At 46.4% G+C, this 13,698-nt stretch overlaps 1 protein-coding gene across 4 annotated transcripts in view; it reads right to left on the minus strand.

The window, feature by feature from the left end:
* sema6bb (sema domain, transmembrane domain (TM), and cytoplasmic domain, (semaphorin) 6Bb) overlaps positions 1–13,698 on the minus strand; it is a 131,119-nt gene that overhangs the window by 41,469 nt on the left and 75,952 nt on the right. The window contains exons 6-10 of one of the 4 annotated variants that reach the window (XM_029707086.1): positions 7,403–7,501; positions 5,171–5,261; positions 4,683–4,802; positions 4,112–4,200; positions 3,155–3,366 (exon numbers count right to left, since the gene is read on the minus strand). In XM_029707086.1, the coding sequence (XP_029562946.1) occupies positions 3,155–3,366; positions 4,112–4,200; positions 4,683–4,802; positions 5,171–5,261; positions 7,403–7,501 (611 nt within the window). Of the gene's footprint in view, positions 1–3,154; positions 3,373–4,096; positions 4,201–4,682; positions 4,803–5,170; positions 5,262–7,402; positions 7,502–13,698 lie in introns of all 4 variants that reach the window. The other 3 variants (XM_029707085.1, XM_029707084.1, XM_029707082.1) reach the window with 3 other exon arrangements.

The following is a 13,698-nucleotide window of genomic DNA, read 5'->3' on the forward strand; positions in this document are numbered from 1 at the left end:
CTCTCTCTCTCCGCCTCTCTCTCTCTCTCCGCCTCTCTCTCTCTCTCTCTCTCTCTCTCCGTCTCTCTCTCCGTCTCTCCGCCTCTTTCTGTCTCTCCACCTGGTAAGGCCCAAGTATGTATTCAGCTCCTGCCTCAACCCAGGACCCAGGGGAGGTATCCAGCTGTGACTGCCACCGCATCTCCCTGGTGGCACAGCCTCACTACTCTCCTGTCAACTGGAGACGGCTCCCTCTGACACCATGTCATCCTAATAGCTCCTATGAGGCTGGGTCTCCAGAGGGCCTCCTGCTCTGACTAACTCCGAAGCACCGCCACAAAGCGTTAGATTTTACAGTGAATGCTGCAGAGGAAGCGGAACTCCTTCGTAGGCGACTCTTTCGTTCACATGCGCACGGCTGGCTGGTGGGGCGCCCCGGCTGACTGAAAATGGTCTATACTATATCTTTGTCTATAAAAATGTATCTGAGCTGGATGTGATTGAACAGGAAGCATATGCAATCCTTTCATTTCCTTCCTTGTAGACAGAATAAAATATGGTTGTGAGAATTACTTGAAAAATGTACTAGCCTAATCCGTAAGTTTACTAATACATTCATTAATTAATACAGAAAAACATGCACATATTTAATAGTCTAAAAGAAACAAAGAAACTGAGAGAAAAGTTATTTTAACCTGGTAGTGATTTATTTTCTTACAATTTGCAATATAATATTATTATCAATAATAAAACTAGGCCTAGGATATTTCATTGAAAACTAGACTCAGACAGCATATGTTGGATAGGAAATGCCTTCAGCAAGGCACTGAGGCTTGTTCTGGCTGATCCCCTCAAACTTGTCAGCAGCACACCGAAATCTCCATCCGTTGGAGGAGTATTAGGCTACTAGTGATTGGCACCAATATGTCAAGTCTGACTGTAGCCTATTAATAGACTACCAGTTGCATTTGTTTTCGATACGAAAAGAAGACAGAATGTGACTGACCTGGACAGATAGGAAAGTGTCCAGACAACTGTGTGCTGATTGACCATAGGTTAGGTGTGTGTGTTCTGAAAGATTATTCTAACCAATCATCTGAATACTTTAACAGCCCACATCGACACCTGATGGGCCATCAGCGGGACAAGTAGTCAATATCCCTAAATTGCTGTTGGTCATCTGCTATTGCCTGTTTGATTTAAAACAGCATCTAGTAAGATTTAACAGAGAAAGCAAGGATGCTTCGAATGGGATTTGCTTCTTCAAACTGCCCCCTGTAATTCATACGCAACATTGTTTCACATCCTTTAATAACAGACTCATAAACACGCAATAGGCTACAGCTCGCTCCACAGCTGTTTCCCGTCGAAATGGAGGGAAAGTCGAGGTAGGCTATTGTAGCCCGCGGTGCGCTGAGGGCTCTGTACGCAGCGTTGGACCCTCGGTGCCACGTTTTGAAAAATAAAAAGCAGAGTAAGCGACTAACTCACCCCAGAGCCCTGCACTTCCCTGGAGGAACTTCTCCAGCCGAGGCCCAGGCACCATCTTTTCAGGCCATGTCTAGTCCTGCTAAGCCCACCTTGCCCAGTAGCCAAGTAGCCTAGCCCCAGGCTAGTGTATAGCATAGCCTAGCCGGGCTTGGCTCACCTCCATGTTATCTTCTCAAATAGTCTGTCTCTCTATCCTGCTGCTATAAAAAGCACCCCTCCCCTTTACCTGCAGGCTCAGAGGCTCTCTCATATCCTCCTCTCATAGCCTCCACTGCTCCTGTTGCTCCCTGACCTCCTGCAGCTCCGGGAGGTTTGGCTGGGCTGTGCAGTGAGAAGGATCAGGTGCTCAGAAGAAACCCAAGCCTCCTGTTCATCTCCTCAGACAGGAAGGACCAGAGGTAGGAGTGGTGGACACACTGAACTGTCAAACTGTCAACCAAGGAGGATTTGGTGTAGTTGCTAGGCTAGCTAGCTAACGCCACAGACCAGGAAGCTTCATGGGGCTGTAAACTCTATCCTGGGTTTGTAGGCATGATAAAATGGTGGGAAACTATTAAACCAGAGCTCTTTTTCCACAATTCCCACACTGGTAGCAAATGTGCACATGCGGGAGATGATACACTATCTGAAAATGGCCACTCCAGATTTCCCAAGCCCTCTTCCCTGCTGTGCTCACCACACGCAACCGGCAAAAGCAATATGTCTGGTAAAAGCTTTAAAAGTATGCTGCAGCGGACCACACAGTGTTGGGGAGGTTTACAGCGTACCCCTCTCTCTCTCTCGCGCTCTCTCTCTGATTTATAATGGAGCACAGCGGCGGCGCGGTGCCTAGGCAGGTAGTGTGTGTTCAGCTGGGCTTCTCCCTGACACGTTGGTCACAGTGTTATCTGTAAGCCGTTGTAGGCCCTGTATAAACCATCCATCTCTCTCTGCAGGTGCACCGCTCCCATCTAGCCCCCATCCCTCTCCCAGCCCTCCCAGCCCAAAGATAAGATGCAGCTGATGAAACAGTTTTAACTCTTAAAGGGTGGCGGGGGGTAGCGCTGCAGATGTTTCCCATTATTGACTTCCTTGTCCTTGAACGGGTTTGAGAGGGTCTTCCTCTACTCTCTCTCTTCTCTCCCCCCTCCCTCTCTTCCTCTCCTGGCTGCCACAACAGCAGCCATTATGAGTAGAGGATGTTATTAGAGCTGGCATTAGTTGAGGTTTGCTCTCTGCTGATAGGCATCCTGCTGGCTCATCTGCATGGGAGACCTGCGTCGAATCCCTATTAGTCTGCTCTGCATTCACCAGACACACACACACACACGATAGCCTGAAACTTCTGCATGATATATGGTATATAACACAGGAGGCACATGTGCATGCGTGTGTATAGGCGTCCGCTCACACACCACCCTCATCTTTCCTCTGTGCTGTTCTGTCTGTTTACTGTGTTCTCTCATGCTTTCTCTGCAACCATCTCCAGCCTCATCTAATCCTCCTCTTACCCAGCAGCATCCCTCGTTCCTTTTCTTTCTATTTCATCACTCCAATCTGTTAACATAACTGTCTTCCTCTCTAAAAGCAAACCCATGAAGCAAATAAATGTGTTCCGCCTAATCGAGAACTGTATCTTCCCCCATAAGCCTTAGCCATCTCCCTCTCTCCAGGGACCTCTGTCTGTCTGTCGGTGTGTGTGTACCTGTTGGTGGGGGTGGAGAAGACTCCCAGGATGATGTCCCTGCCGTGCATCCTGATGACAGGGCTGGTGGAGTGGAGCAGGTTGAAGTAGAAGTGGGAGTCTCCAGGGACGGAGCAGTTCAGTCTGGCCTTCAGGAACGACGTCCACTGCTTCTCCAACACCCTCTGAGAACCCCCCAGGTCCCCCTTACACACCCGCGCCACCCGAGACACCTGTACCTGAACACACGTGCACGCAAGCACGTGGAACAGATAGAACAGTCAATGAACTCGCACCATACTACACATCAATGACTATGTACAGAGTTTTCCACGCTGGGACAGTTGGAAGCACACATATTTCACACAGGAGATTTAGTGGTTTCATATTGATGGAGAATGTATAATAAAGTTTGACAGATTTAAGTCAAAACAATCGTTCAAAATGAAGATAACATTTTTATGAGTTCACCCAAGGGCTAAAAAGGTTAAGTATTTGTGATGCATGATACCACATTTGACAGATCATTGTTTTAAAATGGTAAATTAAGATCTAGTATTCATGAAAACTGCTTCTTTGGACAATCTCATCCCAAACTACCGTGGTACAGTGTAAGTATCCACTTACTGTGAGCCCTACAAACATGCAGCACCAAATGCCTGCGCTAGCACATTTCCAACAAATGTGAATTGCTAATTTATTAGATAAAAAGGATTCTTGTTATGGTCATATTTTTTGCATGAGCACGTATTTCCACTCTGATATGACTGAGGCCATTTGGAGCGGTTATGAAAAAGCTTTTCCCCGTCTAGATATGCAACAGCACAGATACACAGAAACACAGATACAGGGAAAAAGATCATCGGAAGTCCTAGGCTGGTATTGATATTTGAATAATAACATGAGGTGGAACAACCAGGCAGGCAGACACACGACACAGAGGAAGCGTGTCCAAAGCTTTACCATTTTGTCTCGTACCTTCTCCAGGTAGTTAAACTCCATGGCCATCTCTCTGAAGAAGAAGTAGATGTGAGGACCCCATTCCACTGAACTGACAAAATAGGGCTCTGGAAAGGACGGGAGAGGACCATGTTACACAGCAAGAGTAACTTGAACAAACATCTGCATAGAGCTGTAAGAGACAGAGCCAGATCCCTCCCTAATCCCAGACACAAACACCAGCGTTGTTAAGCAGGCATACACTTTGAGCATTGAGGCTCATTTTCATTGTCAGTTTCAAAACCTGTTATTGTTTGGTGCCTACTGAATACTACTTAGGCCATCCAGCCACATACAGACACAGAGCAGACCTGATCTCTCAGCCCTGGATCCTCTGACCTCAGCAGGGATGCTGTTGACTAAGGCAATGTAGTGAGTCTGACACGGATATTGATCCTGATAGTAAGTGATGTAGACATAAACAGAGCCTTCTAACAACAGAGGCAACACACACACACACACACAAATACAAACAAATACACACACGCAGGTGGACACATACACACACAGATGCACACACACACGCACAAATATATACACGTGGAAGTACCTCTGAACCATTTGGAGTCGTGTTTGACTGTGCGGAGTGCAGGACTGTCCCCCAGGCTACGGTAGATCACAGCGTCTATCGCCAGGAAGTCCGTCACAGTGGCCGTAAACAGATTCCCCTCTGGCAAAAAACACACACAGTCAGATACTATGGGAACAGCTCATATCACAGCACGGTAACAGCTCATATCACAGCATAGTAACAGCTCATATCACAGCATAGAACATCGCAGAAGGTAGTTTGACATTACATTACACAACTCAATGGATTCGACTGTTGATCAATGAACAATGTATAAGTACATTAGAGATAATTACAGTGGTGCAACAGAGCCTCTAGTGCAGAGTGGACAAATCACTCTATTTCTACTGCTCAGTAATGTGCATTAAAGGCTTCCTATTGTTTCAACCACGGCCAAAGATTATGTGATGACGGGGAACGACTGCAGCTACACAATGAGGTGTTTAAAACAATGAGTGTTTCCAAACCTGCGAACAGAGCCACGTTGGCGTGTTTAGGATCATAGGGACAGCGGGCCATCCCACTGACTGTCTCTCCCACCATCTCCAGAGTGTCTCCCTGGAAAACACGCACACAGACAGTTCACTATACTGTATAATGTTGCTGGAAAACAGAGTGAAGTTCACCTTCACATACAGTAAACATACATGCAACTGCCAAAATGAAGAAAACTCCAACATAAAGTGTTTTAATTGGGCGTTGGGCCACCAGAAACCAGAACAGCTTCAATGCTGTGTCTGGAACTCTATGGTGGAAAACGCTGTCTGAGTCGCCACTCCAGAATCTCTCATACTGTAGGTGTTCAATTGGTTTGAGATCGGGTGACTGAGATGACCATGGCATATGGTTTACATCATTTTCATGCTCAACAAACCATTCAGTGACCACACGTGGCTTGTTGATGGGGGCATTGTCATCCTATGGGGGCATAGCCATGGTAGCCAAAATAATCGCCAAAATAATGGCCTGCCCAAAATGGTTATACATGACCCTAAGCATGATGGGATGTTAATTGCTTAATTAAGTCAGGAGCCACACCTGTATGGAAACACCTGCTTTCAATATACTTTCTATCCCTCATTTACTCAAGTGTTTCCATTATTTTGGCAGTTACCTGTACATGCCCACAGAGTATGGCAATTAGCATATATTATAAAATATTCACAATATTATTATTCACCCTCTGCAATTATGCAAATGGAACAAATACACACAAACGCAACCTTTTGAAACGCATGCAGCTAAACAACCACAGGCAAAATCGTCACACAGACACACCATCACCGATTGAAAATTAATTAAATAAATGAAATACTGCGGTTGCCATTAAAACTAGCTATAAATAAATCCTAGGTTCGCTAACTAGTCCCAGGAGAAGCCCTAAGCACGTCAGCCCAGCGCAGGTTGCCCTGTCATTAACAGCCAGAGATAATGGGCCAGGTAAAGAGGAGGGAGTCAGTGTGCTGGTATGTTGGAGACGTGACAGACTGAACATATCACTTATCTGAAAGCCTTTGATGGTGAAACTGGACCCCCCATCCACCTCCTCCTTTCTCCCTCCCTGTTTCTCTCTGCTAATAGATATTCTGGAGGAACGTTGAGAAACCAACTGAGAAAATGATTCATATTTATGCACACGTTTTTGTTGTTGTCTGTTTGGCAGAGCAAGGATGTGGTTGTGATATGGAGCAGGTAAATGGGGTATGTCTGAAGAGGGCTCTTTCAGGACAGAGTGGGTCGGGTGGTGAGCAGCTCCAGGTACATGAGCAGTGCAACCACTTAGCGTTTTCCTTCCAACTGGCCCGGCTGGGTTTCACCAGAGGGGAAGAAACGAACCACCCAGATACATCATAAGCACAGCCTCCTCCTAAGTTCTGGCTCACACTCTCCCAGCCCTCGTCTCTGTACTCTGATCATCTTGTTAGGTTACAAATGAACCTTAGAAAATTTCACGGATGCTTAATAAAGCTCAAACCATGTTAATTCCCCGATTGGGTCATATAGCTGCATAAGACAAAAAACACATTCACACAAGCACTGATATTTAACCCTACCTCCTATGCTGAGTCTCCTCCTACACATCTGAACAGCCAATGCATCTCTGTTGCTAGACAGAATCTTAGTGATATCTGTTCTTCCTCACTTCATCTGACCTGACTTCTGCTCACTCCTCCCCAACTCACGGCTGGCATGTTGACTCGTACCAGACTGTCTCTTTTCCTCCCATAGGATCCCTGAAGGCTAACAGTAACATATCCGGACAGAATGTAAACGTTATACATTCCCCTCTCTCCCTCAGTGACATGAATAAGTATATTTCATATTTTCAGAACCCAACAATCTGCAAGCTCCACATACAAGTGTAAGCACTGAACAACAGCAACCGATATCTGAGGAAAGCGGGCCTTTGTTGCCTTGCTAAGGGCGTCTATCTCTCTCTGCCTTAGGTATCGAACAAATGAGGCAAATAAGATATAAATGTGCAGTAAGCAATATGCCTAATGGCGTTTGTGATTGAGCTCTAGGTTCCAGGAAAAAATCATAGTCCATTTATCAATGACGCACCAATCATTAAACTCTGATGCCTGACTGAACTGCTGACAGGTAAAGATGTGCTCAGCTTCCCGAAGCAGTAATGACTGCTGTTTGAGTAACAGAGATAGTGTATGTGTGTGTGCGTGCGTTCTATAGGTACTCACAGTATAGTTGGCACACAGCGGATTGAAGGCATTGGTCCCACATACAAACAGACCTCCTTGTCGACTCAGCAAAACCTTCATGAAGTTCCGACACTCGTCCTGATAGGAGACAGAGAGGGAGAAGTAAGGGGGGTAGAAATCAGTATGGATCGTCTGTGACTTATTATCCTACTGCTAGGTGAAATTAAGCTTCTAAATGCATGATGGGAGGAATTATCACATCATTAACATTGTCAATCACCTCATTATTCAGCCCTATGGAGGCTCCCTGTCTGCATGCCTGCCGCATCAAAGAGTTTCCATTGGCTCACACCAGCTATTGATTGACAGATGGTAATCCCAGCTAACCTTGAGTTTTCAACCAGCACTCGTTTAACTGCAGTAGTACGACCCTTATTACCATGTCATGTTAATAAGCAGCATGCCAATCCCTAGCAGATCCAACATGTCATTGGTAGTTGAACAGGGACCATGTATATTATTCCTGTCACCTGTGTGAGTGTGTCTGTGCAGTGAGTACTATCCCTATACATGTAAATCCCCCTCCCTCCCCTCTCCTGTCCCGGGGAGCATGGCTCCAGCTCCTGCACCTGGTGCCTCAGCCTCTGACCCTCCACCGCGGGGGTCCACTCACCGAGCAGAGCCTCTGATGTCATTGGAGGGAGAGGGGGGAGCAGGGATGGGAGGGGGAGGGGCTGATACTCCAGATGCTCCAGTCCCAACAGGGTTCTCATTTTTCCACGGCCGGGGGGGGGGGGGGGGGGGGGCAAAATGTGTAGAGTGAGGCGTGGTGAGAATTCCTCACACTGCGGTTGTACTAGACAGGGAGACGAGTGACATACGAGGAGCCACTGCTCACTGCATACTAAATCATGACTGTGTGTGTGTGTTTGTGCGTATTTGTGTATCTCTCTGTCTGTGTGTGTGTGTGTGTGTGTGTGTGTGTGTGTGTGTTTGTGTGTGTCACTCCACAGATTCAGTGTTCGTGTCAGTGTGATTTGCATGTTTGTTTTTCAGTGGGACTGCAGTCTGAGCGGAAGCTTACAGCCAGATGTAACACACTACACGCACGCTTAATGACAAACGAGACGCAGTGCCAAAATCAATAAATACTTATAAGAGCACATAAGCCTAACTAACACACAAAGTGTGGGCTTTTGGCATGGCCCTGCAGCGTAAATTGAAATACAGGATGTCTGCAGTATAAACAACAGGGATTTATACTGTTTGGAAGCCTCTCATCTCTTACATCATTGTGATCCGTGGTGTATCGCTTTATTTGCTTGACTTTATATTATTTTTTTATTTTATTGTCATAATCTGCCATCATATACAGATTTTAGTTGGCTCCTATATTAAACCATACAGCCTGGAGTCTACAGTACTGTATATAGTGCCACATTCAGCTCTCCTTCCCCCTGTTTCCCTCCTCTTCTCTCCCCTCTCACCCCTCCCTCTCCCTGGGCACACTCCAGACAAAGCGCCACCTGTGCTGGCTGGCAGTTCTTTCACTTGACCCAGACCCAGATGATCGCAGCTCCACTTCTCACTGTTTGTGTTACACCACTGCATTATTAATACAGAGCAGCCCGGATGAATTATGCAGTGTGCCTCACATGTGAATACAAACACGTTGGTGTTTGTGGTATTGTGAGTGCGTGAGCGCGTGAGCGCGTGTGCATGTGTGCATGTGTGTGTGCTTCCACAGGGTTCAACAGAGCACATAGGCAGCAGGGCTATAGTTCAGTATGACTCTGAGCTTTGAGCCAGATGTGTGTGTGGGACTGAACACACTGAGGGTTCGTTCCTCTACAGATGTTGACCTGAACAAGTGCATTCATCTCCCTGCTGATTTCCAGCCTGTAACCCATCCCTCAGTCTTTACCTTCAGTCAGACTCAGGCCTTGCTCAGAGGAACAACAACCCTCTGTTACCACAACACATCTGCTCACAACCCACCGCAGTCAGAGAGCATTACTACTGAAGACTCCCTCCAACAACCCACCACAGTCAGAGAGCATTACTACTGAAGACTCCCTTCAACAACCCACCACAGTCAGAGAGCATTACTACTGAAGACTCCCTCCAACAACCCACCACAGTCAGAGAGCATTACTACTGAAGACTCCCTCCAACAACCCACCGCAGTCAGAGAGCATTACTACTGAAGACTCCCTCCAACAACCCACCACAGTCAGAGAGCATTACTACTGAAGACTCCCTCCAACAACCCACCGCAGTCAGAGAGCATTACTACTGAAGACTCCCTCCAACAACCCACCACAGTCAGAGAGCATTACTACTGAAGACCCTTTCCAACAACCCACCACAGTCAGAGAGCATTACTACTGAAGACTCCCTCCAACAACCCACCACAGTCAGAGAGCATTACTACTGAAGACTCCCTCCACCTAGTGCATCTGGTTTCCACTGATCTAATCCTCCTGATGTTGAACTGGTTGCACAATTGCACACGTCCCCAGTGTGGCTCCCCTTTGTTTCATAAACCTACAGTATGCTATTAACTAAGCATAGAGACTTAAGAAACTCCACTAAATGAAACGGACTTCCTTGGACCATGATGTTTTCACTCAACTGAGGATGAGCTAATTATCATAGCCAAGTTTAGAAATGCTCGAACAACACTGGGCAGAGATACATTTTGTAAATTTTTAAAGCTAGTTTCCTGCAATTCTACACATTTTTGTCATGGCTTATGCAGTGCTCTGATGCTATCAGTGGTCAAACATTAAAACCAAATCATGCCATTGCATTTTTGGAATTTTAGATTCTTCCTGACCGTCTAGTTTTTATTTTGGTGATAGTTAGTTCTCAAAAATATATACTTAAATTATATTTTCTACATACTTTATCAACTAAAAAATATTAAAAATAAATATATATACAGTACCAGTCAAAAGTTTGGACAATAAAGAAAAACCCTTGAATGAGTAGGTGTGTCCAAACTTTTGACTGGAACTGTACAATTTCCAGTGGCACAATGACTCACCTAATGATGAAGATGAAGCCTTACGCTACTCACGGTGATGGCCAATGTGCTTGTTGTGGAAATAGACTATCTCAAGATGAGCTACTTTGAAAATCAGTGGCTATGTTAGCTAAGAGTTGTTGAGAAAAAAAGTATATTGGTTCTACGGACAGATTAGTCTTCTCTTTTCAGCAGTTGGCATTTGCTTTCCCAACTGTATGTTTTCACGCAATTGTATTTTGAATTTTAAATATATTTTGTTTAATTTGTCTAACACTTTTTTTGGTTACTACATGATTCCATATGTGTTAGAAAATAGTAAAAATAAAGAAAAACCCTTGAATGAGTAGGTGTGTCCAAACTTTTGTCTGGTACTGTATATTTTTTTATCATATTTTTGAGACCGCCACAGCTAAATGAATATAGGGGAAACATCGTACCATCACAGCTTCTCACTAAAGCCTCAAAAGTTTCCCTAGCATGCTCGAATGGACCCATCACTGCTGGGACCTGCCAAGAGCTCAGAGAGAGACAGAACTCTTTCCACGCTCCAGCAGGCTACTTTCCTTTTCTCCTCCCCTCTGTTCTCCTCTCCTCTCACTTCCCTCTCCTTGGATGATCCACGCTTGACTCTGATCATCAGAAGCAGATCTGTCATTTCAAGGCAACATTCTGACTTAGACTTTGATGTAAGGCAGAGTGACTGGGGCACGAGAGGGTGGGGGCGGAGGGTGAATACGGAGGACAAATTAACAGCAGTGCTAAATTAGAACAAATTTGCCCGTAAAAAGGCACTTCCTGCCCACGTCCTCTCTTACTCAGCATGTTAGTACTAATCCTCTCCCAAGCTCCTCTTGTATCTCACAGAGGCTGTTTGATGCTAATCCTGTGTGAATGCACTACAGGCCAGCATCAACATCTCCCCTGAAGAGAAGGAGGAAGGGGAGGAGGGAGAGTGAGATTCAGAGACTATCTAAGGCAGCTATGTGGCAGTAATGGTTAGGACACCTGACGGCTGACCCAGAGTTGCAGGGTCAGCTCCCTGTCGGGTACACTGTGGTCTCTCCTTGACCAAAACACTTAACCCAAATTACTGCAGTATGTGGCCTGCTAAGGAAATGAGAAGCATGTTCATGTTCAGCTGGAGAGTTGGTATATTTAGGGCATCTGCAGAAACACAATACAACAAACATACAATAAGATGTGAAACCATATCATGGTGAGACTGGTCTTGTCTTGTTCAGAGGACTGAAATGCAGACCCCCTCTGAGAGTTGGTATTATCAACATATTGATCAAACAATCTTACTAAGTGCTGCACATAAGAATGCAAAACTGCTCTTTAAAAAGCCTACATGGAGTTTCCTTTGTTTGCATTCCGGGTCGACCATGCCCTTGGCATTGAGCCAGAGGAGGCCAGGGATTGATTGATTTATATATTTCTGTGTGATCAACCAACCCGGAAACATTTAATTACAAAACCAATTACTCTGGTGGTGAATGTATCACATTGGACAAAACCATCCCGGGCTGCAGGACAGGACATTTGCAGGAGGTAAAGTGGATGAGTGGAGGTTTGGGGTGGAGGGTGTGAGTGGAGGGAGGATTAGGAGAGCAGAGGGTGAGTGGGTGACAGGGGCCTAGAGGATAGAGGCTTGAGGGAGTGTGTGCAGGGCTGGATTAATGCAGGGGTTTACCGGGGATGAAGCCCCTGGGCCCAGACCTGTGGGGCACCCAAGAGGAAGCAAAACATATATATACTGCTCAAAAAAATAAAGGGAACACTTAAACAACACATCCTAGATCTGAATGAAAGAAATAATCTTATTAAATACTTTTTTCTTTACATAGTTGAATGTGCTGACAACAAAATCACACAAAAATAATCAATGGAAATCCAATTTATCAACCCATGGAGGTCTGGATTTGGAGTCACACTCAAAATTAAAGTGGAAAACCACACCACAGGCTGATCCAACTTTGATGTAATGTCCTTAAAACAAGTCAAAATGAGGCTCAGTAGTGTGTGTGGCCTCCACGTGCCTGTATGACCTCCCTACAACGCCTAGGCATGCTCCGGATGAGGTGGCGGAGGGTCTCCTGAGGGATCTCCTCCCAGACCTGGACTAAAGCATCCGCCAACTCCTGGACAGTCTGTGGTGCAACGTGGCGTTGGTGGATGGAGCGAGACATGACGTCCCAGATGTGCTCAATTGGATTCAGGTCTGGGGAACGGGCGGGCCAGTCCATAGCATCAATGCCTTCCTCTTGCAGGAACTGCTGACACACTCCAGCCACATGAGGTCTAGCATTGTCTTGCATTAGGAGGAACCCAGGGCCAACCGCACCAGCATATGGTCTCACAAGGGGTCTGAGGATCTCATCTCGGTACCTAATGGCAGTCAGGCTACCTCTGGCGAGCACATGGAGGGCTGTGCTGCCCCCCACAGAAATGCCACCCCACACCATGACTGACCCACCGCCAAACCGGTCATGCTGGAGGATGTTGCAGGCAGCAGAACGTTCTCCACGGCGTCTCCAGACTCTGTCACGTCTGTCACGTGCTCAGTGTGAACCTGCTTTCATCTGTGAAGAGCACAGGGCGCCAGTGGCGAATTTGCCAATCTTGGTGTTCTCTGGCAAATGCCAAACGTCCTGCACGGTGTTGGGCTGTAAGCACAACCCCCACCTGTGGACGTCGGGCCCTCATACCACCCTCATGGAGTCTGTTTCTGACCGTTTGAGCAGACACATGCACATTTGTGGCCTGCTGGAGGTCATTTTGCAGGGCTCTGGCAGTGCTTCTCCTGCTCCTCCTTGCACAAAGGCGGAGGTAGCGGTCCTGCTGCTGGGTTGTTGCCCTCCTACGGCCTCCTCCACGTCTCCTAATGTACTGGCCTGTCTCCTGGTAGCGCCTCCATGCTCTGGACACTACGCTGACAGACACAGCAAACCTTCTTGCCACAGCTCGCATTGATGTGCCATCCTGGATGAGCTGCACTACCTGAGCCACTTGTGTGGGTTGTAGACTACGTCTCATGCTACCACTAGAGTGAAAGCACCGCCAGCATTCAAAAGTGACCAAAACATCAGCCAGGAAGCATAGGAACTGAGAAGTGGTCTGTGGTCCCCACCTGCAGAACCACTCCTTTTTTGGGGGTGTCTTGCTAATTGCCTATAATTTCCACCTGTTGTCTATTCCATTTGCACAACAGCATGTGAAATTTATTGTCAATCAGTGTTGCTTCCTAAGTGGACAGTTTTGATTTCACAGAAGTGTGATTGACTTGGAGTTACATTGTGTTGTT

This window comes from Salmo trutta, chromosome 22, assembly GCF_901001165.1.
Source record: "Salmo trutta chromosome 22, fSalTru1.1, whole genome shotgun sequence".
NCBI classification, from domain to species: domain Eukaryota; kingdom Metazoa; phylum Chordata; class Actinopteri; order Salmoniformes; family Salmonidae; genus Salmo; species Salmo trutta.